The 16,209-nt window shown below is 44.2% G+C and overlaps 1 protein-coding gene across 13 annotated transcripts in view; it reads left to right on the forward strand.

Annotated features, from left to right (window-relative positions):
• IFNAR2 (interferon alpha and beta receptor subunit 2) overlaps positions 1-16,209 on the forward strand; it is an 89,575-nt gene that overhangs the window by 61,009 nt on the left and 12,357 nt on the right. For 7 of the 13 annotated variants that reach the window (XM_023548459.2, XM_064273197.1, XM_064273199.1 and 4 more), the window contains 6 exons: positions 1,605-1,700; positions 2,922-2,963; positions 4,097-4,220; positions 5,467-5,639; positions 8,412-8,569; positions 14,666-14,831. In XM_023548459.2, the coding sequence (XP_023404227.1) occupies positions 1,646-1,700; positions 2,922-2,963; positions 4,097-4,220; positions 5,467-5,639; positions 8,412-8,569; positions 14,666-14,831 (718 nt within the window). In that variant the 5' untranslated portion in view covers positions 1,605-1,645. Of the gene's footprint in view, positions 1-1,604; positions 1,701-1,922; positions 2,149-2,184; positions 2,273-2,921; positions 2,964-4,096; positions 4,221-5,466; positions 5,640-8,411; positions 8,570-14,665; positions 14,832-16,209 lie in introns of those variants that run through there. The other 6 variants (XM_064273201.1, XM_064273203.1, XM_064273202.1 and 3 more) reach the window with 3 other exon arrangements.

Consider the following 16,209-nt stretch of genomic DNA (forward strand, 5'->3'; position numbering starts at 1 on the left):
GCCCCCCTTCCTCTGCCCTTTCAGCCCAGGGTGGTGACAGCCCCACTGGTGGTAGCTCGAGATACTGCAGTCTCCCTGTGCTTTCCCTGCGTGCTGCTCACACATTTGTGTATAGTCCCTTGATTAAAGCTGTCCTCAGGATATCCTGACATAAGTGTATGTTTCCTGCTGGGATCCAGATTGACATACCCTTTGCCTAGCAGTTCTACTTCCAGCAAGTTTTCCTAACTTACACTCTCACAAATGCAAAATGACACATACCCAAGATTATTCATTGCAGGAAAGATTGGGAACGACCCAAATGTCCATCAGTAGAGAACTGGCTAAATAAATTACGGTTTATTTGTAGAATGAAACACTACACAGCTATTTAAAAAATCAAAAACAAGGAAATTCTCTTTGTATCTTAGTTAGCAATTCTACATTAACAGAAATACCACACGTGGGTGGCTTTAAAGAACAGAAATTTATTTTCTTACAGTGCTGGAGGCTAAAAGTCCAAATCAGGGTCTTGGCCACATCAATTCCCTTGGTGGGCCTCTCTTCTAGCTTCTGGTGTCTGCTGGTGATCCTTGGTGTTTCTTTGGTTGTAGACGGGTCCTTGGTGGCGTCTGTCTTTGTTCTGTGCCTTCTTCTGCTCTCTTTATAACTCAGGAGTGATTAGATTTAGGACCCACCCTGTTTTGGTATGACTTCATTAACATAACAAAAGAAAAACCCTATCTCCTGATGGGATCACATTTACAGGTTCAGTAGTCCCCCTCCCCTCTTATCCGAGGTTTTGCTTTCTGAGATTTCAGTTACCTGCGGCCAACCACCGTCTAAAAATGTTAAATTAGTACAGCAATGAGATCTCGCGCCTTCTTGCTCCATTTGGCCCAGGAACGACATTCACATAACGTTTATTACATTGTATTGTTGTAATTGTTCTATTTTATTATTAGTTATTGTTGTTAATCTCTTACTGTGCCTAATTTACAAATTAAACTTTATCACTGTGTAGGGCAAAACATAGTATATATAGGGTTCGGTACTATCCGAGGTTTCAGGCATCCACGGGGGACATATCCCCTGAGGATGAGGGAAGACTATGTGTAGGGTTAGGATTTCCACACCTGTTTGTGAGGAGACACGGTTCAATCCATAGCAGATGCTAATATGGAAAGGTCTCCCGAATGTGCTTTTAAGTGGGAAAGCAAGGGTAGAACAAGGAATAGTATATGTAGTCTATTGTGTAAAACGAGAGAGTGGGAGAGGGTAGAAATATATCTTTGTTTTTGCTTACGCGTAAAGACACTCTGAAGGATTCACAAAAAAACTAATGTAGTTTTCTAAGGGGAGCGAGACTTTTCGCTGTACCCTTTTTTGTATGTTTAAAATTTTTGAACCAAGTGAATGCATTAACTGTTCAAAAAGTTAAAAATTTCTCCCTGACTGACTAAGGACTTGATCGATCCCTGAAGTCAAGATAAGACTGCCCATAGAATTTTGCTCTTTCCTGCTGGCCTTTGGTTATCTTGACTTTGCCCTTCTTCATCTTTGCAATTTAGACCGACACTTTAGAATTTTAATCATCTACATTTTCTTGCTTGGTTTCCTTTCAGATGTGACAGTAAGTGAACCAAGAACTTGAAAAATAACGAAGATGGTTTTAAGCCAGAATGCCTCTGTGATCAGACCTCTTAACTTATATCCCTGGGGTAAGTGCTACTTTTCGTCACACTTTAATCTAGAGCGGAGTGTATCTCCCTACTTCTGCATTTGGGAAGATGACAAGCTCTTATGTCCTACCACATCCACCAAACTGCAAAACCAGGGCTGAATTTTGGTTTGGGCACTTCATTTATTGTCTTTTTTTTTTTTTTTTTTTTAAATAATCCTATTCATTCATACCTTTTCTCAACCTTCTGATTTTATTTCAGTATCAACGCATTATTTGTTCCCTGGTTTATCAGGAGGGGACCCATGGATGTGTTGGGGAGGACAGCTGTCTATGACATATAGTATCCTTGGTCTCTGCCTACTAAATGCCAGTAAATCCCCTCCCATGTTGCTGTGACAGCCAGACAACAAATGCGCCCATACCAAAAGTGGAGAACCTCCCAATCCCATCACCAGCACACTTTTCTTTTCCCTCCATTGCCTTCGGTAAACTCTTTACCTTTTTGTTGTTGTTGTTGTTAGTTGCCATCAAGTCAGCTCTGACTCACGGCCACTCCAGGTACGACAGAAGGAAACATTGCCCAGTCCTGCACTATCTTCACAGTCATTGGTATGCTCAAGACCAGTGTTGCAGCCATTGTGTATTTTGAGTGTCTTCGCCAGCCTAAGGGATTCATCTTCCAGCACTATATTCAACAGTAGCCTGTTGTGATGCATAGGGTTTTCATTGGCTAATTTTCAGAAGTAGATCACCAGGCCTTTCTTCCTAGTCTGTCTTAGGCTGGAAGCTCAGGTTTCCACTGAAACCTGTCCACCATGGGTGACGCTACTGGTATATGAAATACCGGTGACATAGCTTCCAGCATCATAGCAATATGGAAGCCACCCTAGTATGACAGACAGATGGGTGGTGGTCTTTACTTTTAAGGGTTATTAACTATAAACATGCTTATTCATATTCTGAGAATTTTCCCAGATAGATAACTGCCTCTTGGAACGCCCTTCAACTAGCCTAACCTATTGTTAGTGCCAGTGCTCAAATGGATCGTAACTTGCATCCATTCAGGATACAGTCCCTGGGCTATGTGCTGCTAGTACCAACGTTGACTACCATTTGCTTGAGCATGATTTTAGTGCAAGGAAGTCTCAATCCAATATTAATACGTCTGTGCAGAAGAACCCCAGACTTAGAACAATACCTATAGGTAGAGTCCAGAGAGAACTTGGTTGCTTTTCTAACATGTTTTTCCTCTCCTCAGTGTACATCAGCCTTGTGTTCGTCACTTCACATGCTTTGCCTGGTAAGAGACTTTCTCGGTTTGACTAAACTTTGTAAACTTTGTAAAAAATGGGAAGTTTGATTTCTGATCCCAGATCTGTTGCCCATTTTATTGAAATCCTTTTTCTCAAATACTTTCTCTATAAAAGGAGCTCAAATTAGCCAAATACAGTTTTCATATATGCCTCACATAATTGTGAGAAATTAATACTAGAAATCATTTTAAAACCCCTTGAAAGAATATTGACCTGAATATTCTCACTAATAGAAGAATGAGGAGTTGCAGAGTATGCCAAACAAAAAATGACCCGGAAATCATTTCTCTTTAATTTACAGCCTTCCCACTTATTGATACCAGATCAGGGAAAATAATATTTTTATATTAGAATTTCACTAAGAACTAAATACGTGTTTGGCTTTGTGTGAAGGGTTGGGGGAATGACAAGTTGGCAACCAAGAAGCAAAGGCCCAGGTCCTAAGCCCCAGAAATTTGGATAATCTTAGAAAACGTAACCATATATGGCAGGTTTGATGGGCATGTTCCGTTAGCATCTTATTTTCATCTGCCGCTTTGCAGCAACATAGCAATGTGTAAATCAGTTTCACGGCCTGTATAATGGATCTACTAATAGTACCCACCTTGGTGTTCTGGGATTAAATGCCTAGAAAGTACAGGTCTGGGCACACATTACGTGCCTCCTCCCTGGTGTAGTGGGGAATTCAGAGGAAAAAAGTTTGCGGTGGCTGAGCTGCTGAAGGAGGCCCTCATGGAGGAGCTGGGAGTTGAGTTGAGAAGATGGGATGGGACTGGGGGTGGTGGAGGGATTCCAGGAAGCTGAAAATGACCTGAGTTATTTGGGGCAGTGCTCCACCCAGAGAAAATCCAGTGAGTCCTTCTATCCAAACTCTGTTTACAAAGCACCAGTTTCCAGCTTCCTGGGCTTGCCTCCTCTGACAATATGTGTCTCTTCAATTAGTTCATTTCACATGTCCAGTGGGACCATTTCCTTCCTGTGTTTCAAGACCCCTGGGCTCCTTGGAGGGCAACTCTGCTGGAGGGTGAGCTGAAGATGCCAAGGGTCAGCTTGACCAGTGGCCGGAGCACAACCCTGGGCTTCAAGCATCAGTGTTTCTTTTTTCCTCTCTTTTCTCCAGATTTTTTAGAGAAACCTTGCACTTTAAAGATAACGCTACGAAACTTCCAGTCAATCTTCTCATGGGAATTAAAAAACCATTCCATTGTACCAACACACTATACATTATGGTACACGATCATGAGGTTGGTTTCATGTTTCATTTTTTCTCTTGCTAAACATGTGATCTCTTGTGTGGCAAGTGGAAGAGAACTTTACTTGTGCTAGAGCTGAACTTAGTTGCTCTTTCTCTCTTTTCCTGTTTTCTTTTTCTTTTTTAATTCAGAGTCTCAGAAGGTCAAAGATAAAATGCCCATCCATTTTTTTTTTTTAATAAATTCAATACTTTTAACAATGCAAAGTTGTTTTTGGCCAAACTCGTACTTATAACTATTTTCTACAGATCAAAAGCCTCACAAACAAAATTATTATTATTATTTTTTGTTTGTTTCACAATTATTTCTCTGCTTCTGTAAGTGTAAATGTTGAAAGATCCTACATTTCCTGAGGACAGGGGTCCAAAGGTCTGGGGACCATATTGATGGTTTAGCTTGATCTTGGGGAGACACAGTGGCACACCGGAAAGCTGCCTGGCTGAGACTTGGACAGGCCTGGGTCCAAAGTCTGGCTCGGCCACTACCAGCTGGGACACTTGGACACAGAGCTCAGGGTCTCTGAGCTAGTCCCCCCTCCTTAGCAGTTGCTGCGAGGTTAACGACACAATGGTTGGAGCTGTCTTTGGCTCTCTCTTTCCACGTCTGACAATCACCCTCACAAGCTGTTGCTTTGATCCAACAGCCCCTCCCAGCATCCTTTTGTTGTTGTTTATTTGGCTTTATAGCCGCTTTGGTAATGATCGTTGACCCAGAGGAAAGCCTCTTGAAAGTTTCTCTTTGATGTCCGCTAAAGTCTTAACATTTTTCTTTGCATTCTTCTGTCATATGTAACACCCACCTGCCCTTCTGAGACTCAAAATAGGACTGGATGGTGTGGTTCTCAGCTAGGGAGGGAAGGGGGGATCTTAGAGAATGCATCCAGAATTGTCTGCAGGGGCTGGGAAATCCAGGGCCTGTGCCATTAAAGCACAGGGTTTGTTCATTCGTTCATTCACTCAGCAAATATTTACAGACATGTACTACATGCCAGGGGTCCACCCATGAACAAAAGTCTCTGCTCTATGGGGAAAGAAGGGCTGGGAGAGAGAAAGAGAGAGAGAGTGTGTGTGTGTGTGTGTTAGGGAAATTATTGGATACAGGGATATTTGAGCAGTCTTAAAATGAGGAAGTGAGTCAGCCATATAACTAGTTCTCCTTAAAAAAAAAAACCAAACCCAGTGCTATCAAGTAGTGATACTGCTAAAGATTGCCTTTTTCATGTCTTTCACTTTCAAAGTAAACCAGAAGGCATGAAGATGGTTGAAGGCTGTACAAATATTACGAGACCGTTTTGTGACCTAACAGATTTATGGAACAACATGCATGAGACCTACATCCCAAGAGTCGTGGCATTCAAAGGGAACACAGAGCTGGTCAGCTGTGTGGACAGTATCTTCCTGCCCTTAAACAGTGAGTTGATCTCTGTTTCTCATCTTTATCCTCCTTCTCTGTTCTGCCATGAGCTACGAAGGCCTCCCGAGGTGTTTCAGGCTCAGAATAGGTTTAACTCCTGGCCCCGCCACCTCCCAGCTCTGCAACTGCGGACTAGTTCCTTTGCTTCTCTGAGCCTGTTTTCCTATCTGAAAAGTGGAATGATAGCCTGTGCTCTGCAGAGTGTTCCTGAAATGCCCGTGTGAGGCTGGTATTCACGAGCAGACAGGAAGTAGAGAGGGGGTTCAAGTGGCTTCTCTGTAACCTGTCACAACTCTTGGGCCCTGGTTTTCCTTACTACTGTGCCCCATCCCTAGATCCCAGCACAATGGTTCTTTTGTTATCACCATTACTGTGGTAAAGTATACGTAACAAAACATCTGCCAATGCACCAACTTTGACATGTATAATTCGGTGACCTTGGTTACGTCCATCGTGTTGGGCAACCATCACCATTACCCTTTTCCAGATTATTCCACCACCATTAGCAGAAACTCAGTGCCCTCTAAGCAGTGAGCTAATGGTTTAACCACTAATAAACTTTGTTCGCTATAGATTTGCCTGTTTCATATAAGCGAGATTATACAATATTTGCCCTTTATGGATGACTTCTTTCACTCAGCATGTTTTCAAGATTCATCCATGTTGTAGCATGTATCAGGACTTCATTTCTCTTCATGCTGAGTAATATTCCGTCGTATGAATAGACCACATTTTGTTCATCTATTTATCTGTTAGAGGATGTTTGGGTTGCTTCCACCTTTTGGCTGTTGGAAAAGGTGCTCCAGCAAACATTGGTGTCCACCAATAGCTCTTGTAAGCATGAACACCCAGGTGTGCACCTACTTAGGACCCAAACCTCAGAGGGGAAAGACGAACTGAGAGTCTGCATACCCCTTCTTTTTCTCCCCACGGTTGGAGGGAGCTCCCTAAGATACTCACATTAACAGCTCCGAGGCAGTTGTTGGCAGCCCTCAGCCAGGCTCCAGTGCTTTCTCAGTGTCCTAATTTATAACTTGTTTCCAAGGGAAAGATTTCAGCTTCCTGTTACAGAGTGTGTGGGTGTGCACCCATGTACGTATGCATAGCAAAATGATAATGACAACTGAATTCCACGGTGGCAAACAATTTGGATGCTTTTGAGATTTTCTGGAGTTGTGTGCATGTGTGTGTATGTCTACATAAAAAGGAAAGAAAAGCACAATTTATAGATCATGGTATTCAGACCACTAAGGGAAGTACATTAAAGTAATAATGAGTTACCATTTTTCATGAATCAAAAGGGAAAATATTAAAAGTGCATCAGTAATCAGGTTGAGAGGGAATGTAGGGAGTGTGATTTGTGCTATCTTTCTAAAGGTAGTTGGCCAAACACCAAAAAAAACCCCAAGCTTTGTTGCCTTTGAGTGGATTTTGACTAATAGTGACCCCATGGGACAGAGTAGAACTGCCCCGTAGGGTTTCCAAGGGGCGGCTGGTGTATTTGAGCTGCTGACCTTTTGGTTAGCAGCCAAGGTCTTAACCACTGCGCCACCAGGGCTGCAGGTAGTTGGCAGTATGATTCAAAACCTTACCACGTGCCTACCCTAATTCCTCTTTAATAATTTATTCTCGAGAAGCAATTAAAGATGAATGCAAAGATTTAGTTCAAAGAATATTCATTGACACACTGATGGTATTCAGAAGAATTAGGGGCAATTAAATATTCAAAACAACAAATTGGTTAATTACGGTACAGCCACTTAATGAAGAAAAGTGTCAGTAAACTTTCTGTAAAGAGCAGATGAGAAATCCTTTAGACTTGGTGGGCCACATATGGTCTCCGTCACATACTCTTTATATTTTTACCAAAAAAATATTCTTAGCTCCCGGGACGTGCAAAAATCCAACCCATGGGTCACAGTATGCCAGCCGTTTATATAGATAAATAATTATTGATATGTTTATGAAATACTGTTAAGTAAAGCATGCAAAACTATGTAAGAATGATTTATTTATTTATATATATATATATATATTTACAGAGGGCAGTGATGGTTCAGTGGTAGAATTCTCGTTTTCCATGCAGGGACCCAGGTTTGATTCCCATCCAAAGTACCTGATATTCAACCATCACACATTTGTCAGTGAGGCTTGCGTTTTGCTATGATGCTGAGCAGATCTCAGTGGAGCTTCCAGACTAAGAAGGTCTGGTGAGCTACTTACAAAATCTGCCAGTGAAAACTTTATGGATCACAACAGTGCAGTTTGCAACTGATGGAGGGGATGGTGCAGGACCAGACAGTGTTTATTTCCATTGTGCACGGGGTCGTCGTAAGTTGGGGGCTGACTTGATGGCAGCTAGTGACAACAATATTTACACAGACACACGACAAAAAACGATTAACTGCATCCAGGAATAATCACCCATCTGCATTTTCTGATATTTCCACAGTCATCATATATTATTATTGTAATACGGTGGGGGGGGGGGGTCTTTTTTTTTTTTGTGTGTGCTTAGAATACAGCTTGAAAATTGGGAAAGTTACTGACTTCCATCTCAGAATCTGTCTTCAATGTCTTGGGGTAATAAACAAGTTGTTTATATTGTTTCTAGCTCTTCAACCAATAAAATTTAAAAAGCCATATGTGACAGCCAACTAGGGCTACAGATTAAAGAGAAATGGTGGTAGAGAAGTAAGCCTGCGTCATGACAACAGGAAGCATTCTGGTTGACGGACGCTGGGGTTTCTGACTTTGTTTCCTGAACAGTGAGTTTTGACCCTCCGGACTTTGAGATTGTTGACTCTATGGGCCACATTAATGTGATAGTGAAATTCCCATACAACGCTCCCAAGATAAGTGTGGACAGGCTGCGGCGTCATTTGTCCCTCGTCATTGAACAGCGATCAGAGGAGATAGTGAAGAAGGTAAGCAGTCTCTAGTGTGAGATCAAGACAGTTCTGACGAGGTAATGAATGCCCTTGACTCTCTCTCTCTCTCTCTCTCTCTTTTTTTTAGAACACAGAAATGTGTTGTCTCACAGTTTTGGAGCTAGTAGTCTGAATTCAGGGCGTTTGCAAGACCATGTTCTCTCCAGAGGCTCTAGGGGAAGGTCCTCCTTGTCTCTCTTAGCTCCTGGTAGACCCAGGAGTTTCTTGGCCTGTAGATGAGTTGTCACATGGCCGCCTTTCCTCTGTCTGCCTCCCTGTGTCTCTTCTTTTTTGTAGGGCGCCAGTATGATTGGATTAAGACCCACCCTACTCTAGTTAGACTCATGTTAACTGATAACATCTTCAAAGACCCTATTTCCAAACAAGGTCACATTCCCAGGTACAGAGATTAGGACTTTGATATGTCTTTTTGGAGGACACAGTTCAACCTGTAACAGACAGGAAGAACAGAAGGCTTGGGCATATGGTATCTCCTCTCCCTGCAGGACTGTGTCTGGACAAGGGTGCATCTTTCCCAGAAGCCACACTCCAAGCTCCCACACGACCTAGTAAGCAGCTCCCTGGCACAGTGCTCATCAGTCCTGGGCAGTAAGCTCTGTGAGGGGAGGGGCCGTTTCTGCCCATGCCAGCTGTGTTCAAGTCCTTAGCACAGTGCCAAGCCCCTAGACACTAAGGAATGAATGTTTACTGATGAAGAATAAACCCACAAATGAGGCTTCATGGATGTAGATATGGACTGAATCTCAGCCAGAACTTTCCGGTCATGGTTGCTGTTGTTGTTGTGTGCCGTCTAGTCGATTCCAACTCATAGCAACCCCACAGGACAGTACAGAGCAGCCCCATAGGGTTTTCAAGGCTGCAGTCTTTTATGGAAGCAAATCACCAGGTCTTTTCTCCTGAGGAACAGCTGGTAGATTTGAATTACTGACCTTTTGCTAGCAGCTGAGCGCTTAACCATTGTGCCACCAGAGCCCCTTTCTGATCATTAGAGCTGCCCCATGATGGAATGCATTGTCTGGAAAAGTACCAGGCAGGTCAGCAGTTCATCAGTGTAAGTTCTGGGCAGATTGGGGCAACACTCGGGCATTTGGTGGTGGAATGCAGTATCACAAAGATGCTGGGTCCATCGGCTGTGGGGCTGGACTAGCCTCAGTATGGGTCCTGACTTCAACAGTCACTGCAGGGAGGCTTAGGCAATTTGCCTCAATGTCTTCATCGGTAAAATAGAGGTAATAATCCAGTCTTAGTTTGAGTTCTCCTGGTTGAATTGTTGGCTACTAGCCAAAAGTTCGGTGGTTCAAATCCACCCAGAGGTGCCTTGGAAGAAAGGCCTGGTGATCTACCTCCAAAAGATCACAGCTATTGAAAAACCTGTGGAACACAGTTCTACTCTGAAACTCATGGGGTCGTCATGAATTGGAATCAACTTGGTGACTTTTTTTTTTGTGCTTTAGGTGAAAGTTTACAGCTCAAGTTAATTTCTCATACAAAAATTTATACACACATTATTATGTGGCCCTACTTGCAATCCCTATAATGTGACAGCACACTTCTCCTGTCCACCCTGTGTTTCCCGTGTCCATTCAACCAGCTCCTGTCTCTTTCTGCCTTCTCATTCCACCTCCGGACAGGAGCTGCCCATTTAGTCTCGTGTATCCACTTGAGCTAAGAAGCACACTCTTCGTGAGTATTGGTTTACGTTTTATAGACCAGTCTAACGTTTGTCTGAAGAGCTGACTTTGGGAATGGCTTTAGTTCTGGGTTAACACCGAGTCTTTTTTAAAAAAGAAACCTATAGTTGCACAACTGAGTCTAAAATGTCGGGACTTCAGTGTGGTCTGGCGTGAGGACGAGGTCCTCGTAGTTCATTCCCTGCAGAAGCGCATTGCGGTCTTCAAAAGAGCAAGCCACGTGCACATGACATCACGTGTGGTGTAGATGTGGACAGCAACCAGATTTCAGCAAGCAGGGGTGAGAGTTTCTTCAGAAGGGGTGGCTTGGCTGAGCCCTGAAAAGCACCTGCCCCTGAGTGTCTAGCCCTCACTCAGGGCTCTGTGTCTTCCTGGCTTCCACCAAGAGGTCCCTGGGCAGCAGAAACGGTTTGCAGTAGGCTACTAACCTAAAGATTGGCAGTTCCAATTCACCCCGAGGCACCACAGAAAAGTCTGGCAATCTGCCTCTGTAAAAGCTACAACCAAGAAATCCTATGGAGCAGTTCTATTCTGTAACACATGGGGTTGCCATGAGTCAGCATTGACTTGGTGGCAATGGGTTTGATTTGGTTTGGTTTCCACAAAGGACCTAACTGAATGCCAGGCAGACCAGGATCTTCGATCATTTGTTTTCTCGGTTTCTGAAGATGCTGGAATGAGTGAAAATGGGCAAACTGCTCGCATGCATCGGTGGGCCCAGCTCTAACAGCAGCTTATGTTTGCAAAGCTCTTTGCCAGTCACAACGCGCTTGCAGGCATACCAGCTAACCCACAGGTTGTCGGGGCAGGTGCATTTCAGGCAGAAGATGTAGGAAGTCCAAAGGCCCTGAGGCTGGAGAGGGCCTACTGGGTGTGACCCAGGGAGAATAGGAGAAGGAGGGGTCAGAGAGGTCGTGGGGCTGGTTCATGAAGGGCTTCGTGGCTCAGTCCTTGGAGTGTGATGGAAGCCACTGAAGGCCTTTAAGCTACAGAGCCTGGCCTGAGGCTTTAACAGGGCATCCTGGCTGGTGTGTTAAGAATAGACCACAGGGGTTAAAGGTGGAAGTTGGGAGACCAGTTAAGAGACTGTTGCTATAATCCAGGTGAAAGATGGCGATGGCTTGGACCACTCGACAGTACTGAGAATTGGTCCGATTCTGCATATATTTTTCAAGGGGAGCTGACAATATTTCCAGGTGGATTGGATGGGCCATGTGGGACACAAAGAGAAGTTGACTCCATAACTTTCAGCATTAGCAACTGGGTGGACGGAGACACCGTTAACTAAAATGGGGAAGAGTGTGGATGGAGCAGGTGGGGAGGTGGATATCCGTAGTTCTGTTACTGGCACGTAAAGTTCGAGATGCCTGTAAGGCATTCAGGAGGAGATGTTGAACAGGAGTGGGATCAGGAGTTTGGAGTTCTGGGAAGAACTCTCAGCTGCAGAAATGTCCCTGGAGAGTCTTCTGAGGACGTCTGGCTTCTTGGTGTGCATTGAACACCACAAGACCAGGGGAGATCACCAGGGCATGAGGTACAGAAAGAAGAGCCCTGGGGAACCTTAACATTTGGGGATCCAGCAAATGAGGAAGAAACAGCAAAAGAGTCTGCGAAGGAGCAACAGGCAGTGTGAGAGGAACCAGGTGTGAGTGGTCGCCAGAAGCCAAGAGAAGAAAATTCCAGGAGAGAGTGAGCTACGGGGTCAGATGCTGCAGTCAGATGCTGCACGTGGGGCGGGTTAAAAGAGGACCACCAGTTGATTATTGGATTTAGTGACATGGAAGTCGCAACCTTGGTAAAAGAAGTCTTGGTGATTAGAGTGGGTTAGAGAGTGATGGGAACACCCCTGAGGGACGTGCTCACTAGATCAATGAAGTCCATGAGACCAAATGGGCAATACCTGACCAAAAGTGAAGATGAGAAGGCAGGAAGAGATGGAAAAATTGGACAAATGGACACGAGGAACCCGGTTTGGAAAGGCAGAGAGGATTTTAATGTCTCAAAACAATGTGTATAAAACATTAAACTGGAAACTAGTTTGCTCTGTAAACTTTCACCTAAAGCACAATAAGATGTTCAGAAAAAAAAGAGTGACAGGAAAGAGGGAAACCCGGAGAGAGTGAGGAGAGTGAATTCTTTAGGGAGTTTTTCTGTAGAGGGGAGGGAAGATAAGCACTGGGCAGTGAGGTCACAGGAAGGGTCTGGAAGGTGGGAGAAGACGGGCTTATTCCTGTGCTGATGGAATGTGGTGGCGGGGGGACTGTTGGTGGAGCAGTGTCCTAGAGTAGCAAAGAGTGGATGGGGTCTCGTGAGAGTGCAGAGGGGTTGGGTTGGCCTTGGCTCTAAGCAGGGAAGGTGCCTCCAGAGTCACAAGAGAGGAGGAGGAGGAGCGGGGTGCATATGTTTATTGGAGGGTAACACTTGGTGGCAGCTTCCGTTTTCACAGTGGAACAGGAAGTAAGCATTGCAGGTCTGCTCCAGATCACGGAGGGCAGCACTGGCTCCGAAACCCAGGTGCTCTGAAGCCATGTTATCCTGCTCCACTGTGAGGAGAGACGCCTCCCGCCATGGCACCAGGTCTATTCCTGTCCCTCCTTCTTCTTCATTAGTCACTATCATGCATGAGCTTTTAGTTTGTTGGGTTTTCAAATAATTCCTCCTCCTTCCAAGTAGAAACCTGCAGAAAAACATCGTTGTAGAAAGCTGTATTTGAACTGCTAGAAAGCCTAACTTTTATAAAACTGCTAGGAAGAATGTATTTTCAAACTTATGAAACGTTAGACAAAAGTTGTTAGTCATGAGAGAATGTGCCTATCATCCCTTGAATCCCAAAATGGGGTCAAGGCACATAGGAAAGAAGAAGCAAGGTGTTTTAGGGGAGAAAGCAGGAAACCAAGAGATCAGCCTCAGTTCTGCCACAGGCAAGCTGTGTGACCTCAGGGAAGTTACTTAACCTCTCTGAGCTCCAGTTTCCTCATCTGTAGAATGGGGATGATACTGAGCTTGCAGACCGTTTTGATGATCAAATGAGTTAATGTGTATGGAAGCACTTTCTGAAGTTTAAAGTAGCACATATTGTTAATGAAATGAGAGAATCTTGCAAAAATGTCATGGAGACTTTTCCCCTCCTTGGGAATTTTTCTTCTCTTTGAGTGAAGTTGCTAGGCTAGATGATTCCATGGTTTAGAAATATACACGTGTAAGTGTGCATATACACACGAAAGCTGAACAATGAGTGAGGACGTCTGAAGAATTGACGCCTTTGAATTGTGGTGTTGGCGAAGAATATTGAATATACCATGGACTGCCAAAAGAATGAACAAACCTGTCTTGGAAAAAATACAGCCAGAATGCTCCTTAGAAACAAGAATGGCAAGACTGCGTCTTACATACTGTGGACATGTTGTCAGGAGAGATAAGTCTCCTGAGAAGGACCTCATGCTTGGTAAACTACGGGGTCAGTGGAAAAGAGGAAGAACCTCAACAAGGTGGCTTGACGTGGTGGCTGCAACAGTGGGCTCAAGCATAACAACGATTGTGAGCATAGGGCTGTACCAGTGTTTCATTCTGTTTTACACAGGGTTGCTAGGAGTCAGAACTGACTGGACAGCACCTCACAAGTGTGTGTATATATATGTACATGCAGTTTTGTGATAAGTTGCTTGTCCCAAGTGACTTATAAATACTCTTTCTTGCCAAGCCTACAATGTTTCTGTCCCTATATAAGACAAATTCCCCAAAGAGATGTTAGGGCCTGTGTCTTAGTTTCTTAGAGCTGCCTGCTGTAACAGAAATACCACAAGTAAAACCAAAAAAAAAAAAAAAAAACATTGCCGTTGAGTCGATTCCGACTCATAGCCACCCTACAGGACAGAGTAGAACTGCTGCATACGGTTCCCAAGGGGCGCCTGGCAGATTTGGACTCCCAGCCTTTTGGTTAGCAGCCATAGCTCTTAACCACTACCCCACCAGGGTTTCCAACCACAAGTGAGTGGCCTTAACAAACAAAAATGTATTTTCTCATAGTTTAGGAGTCCGAATTCAGGGCACCAGCTCTAGGGGAAGGCTGTCTCTATGGGCTCTGGGGGAAGATCTCTGTCTCTTTCAGCTTCTTTTCCTCGGCCATCTCCACATGGCATCTGTCTTTCCCCCATTTGTGTTCGCTCATCTCTGTGTCTGTGTTGCCCCTTACATACTCAGAAGGGATGGGTGTAAAACACACCCTACACTGATATGGCCTTGTTACCATAGCGAGAAAACCCAATTCCAGAAAGGGGTTACAGCCAACACGTATTTGGGAACACAATACAATCCCTAAGGGCCTGCTTCTAAATGAAATTATTGCTAAAACCTTAGTGATTTTTGGTTATTGTTTTTACAGCATAAACCCAAAATAACTGGAAACGTCACTGGAGATTTCGTTTATGTCCTGGACAAGTTGATTCCAAACACAAACTACTGTGTGTCTGTCTATTTTGAACCTAAAAATCTGCGAGCAGTAATCAGATCCCCCCTAAAATGTACCCTCCTTCCAGGCCTGGAACCAGGTATGTTCATTTTTTGAAAATTCATGTTTTGCTTTCACTCTGAGGGGAAACCTATGTAAAGAAAAGAGCCTGAAAATCGGAGAGCACTAAAGGTGTGTCTTTCAGTAAAGGCATGACACAGAAGGTGTCAGCTGTTGGCCAGTCTTTACAGTGTGGTGGGGTCACTTAGGAGTGTGTTGTCATAGCTTAGGGGCCATCAGATGTCTGCCTTTATAAGAAACCTTCTTTTCATTTCAGGGAGTTGGAATTAAGCTCAGCTCTCTGTGTTGTTCCCCTCCCCCTCCCCCCAAAAAACCCATTGCTGTTGAGTGGATTCTGATTGATGGCAGCCCCATGTGTTACAGAGTTAGAACTGTGTTCCATAGGGTTTTCTTGGCTGTAATCTTAACAGAAGCAGATTGCCAGGAATTTCTTCCAGAGCACCACTGGGTGGGCTCGAACCACCAACCATTCGGTTAGTTACCTGTTGCCGTCGATTCTGACTCATAGCGACCCTATAGAACAGAGTAGAACTGCCCTGCAGAGTTTCCAAGGAGCACCTGCTGGATTTGAACTGCCGGCCTTTTGGTTAGCAGCCACAGCACTTAACCACTACGCCACCAGGGTTTCCTGATGATGAGTTTGGTTAGTCAAGCACAGACCAGGAACCTTGTGTGTCCTTAGCTCAAGCCAAATACTTGAAGCTGTAGGTTACACTGTGTGCGAAAGCATCAGAGGTAGTGTTGGATACAGTCAGATTGGGGTGTGGCTCATAGACGTAGCCTTTCAGAGATGACAGGAATCTTGCCAGTGTGGACAGCATAGTTACTGGACAAAGCTGAAAGCCCTTCTGTTTCAAAGGCTTCTGAACAGTAAATAGCATGATCCCCTGCCAAATGGAGAAATTTGCAGTGAGAACAACCAGGCTTAGTTAGGGATATTCACTGCTGACTAGCTTCTCAGGAAGTAACTGGGTCTCCAGCTGTTTCACCAAAAGTGAACGTCTATGAAACACTCCTCCAAACAAGCCCTCTGAATTTCTAGATGCCGAATTTCTTTGATATTCTGATTTACCAGGGTAAAAATAAGGTGAAATTTATAAGGAAATGCCCGATAAGTGGTACGCTTATTTGTGGATTGAGTGAGATACATTAAGCAGTGCCGAGTCGGAATCAACTCAACGGCACTGGGTTCTGAGTTTTTAACACATACTAAAGAACCACTGGGTGGTGCAAAGGATTAACACGTTCAGCTGTAACCAGTTCGAATCCACCCAGAGGTGCCTCAGAAGAATGGCCAGGGGAGCTACTACTTTGTTGTTGTTGAATATATACACAGCAAAACATAAACCAGTTACACAATTTCTAAGTGTACAATTCAGTGACATTGATTACATTTT

Source organism: Loxodonta africana, chromosome 20, assembly GCF_030014295.1.
Source record: "Loxodonta africana isolate mLoxAfr1 chromosome 20, mLoxAfr1.hap2, whole genome shotgun sequence".
NCBI classification, from domain to species: domain Eukaryota; kingdom Metazoa; phylum Chordata; class Mammalia; order Proboscidea; family Elephantidae; genus Loxodonta; species Loxodonta africana.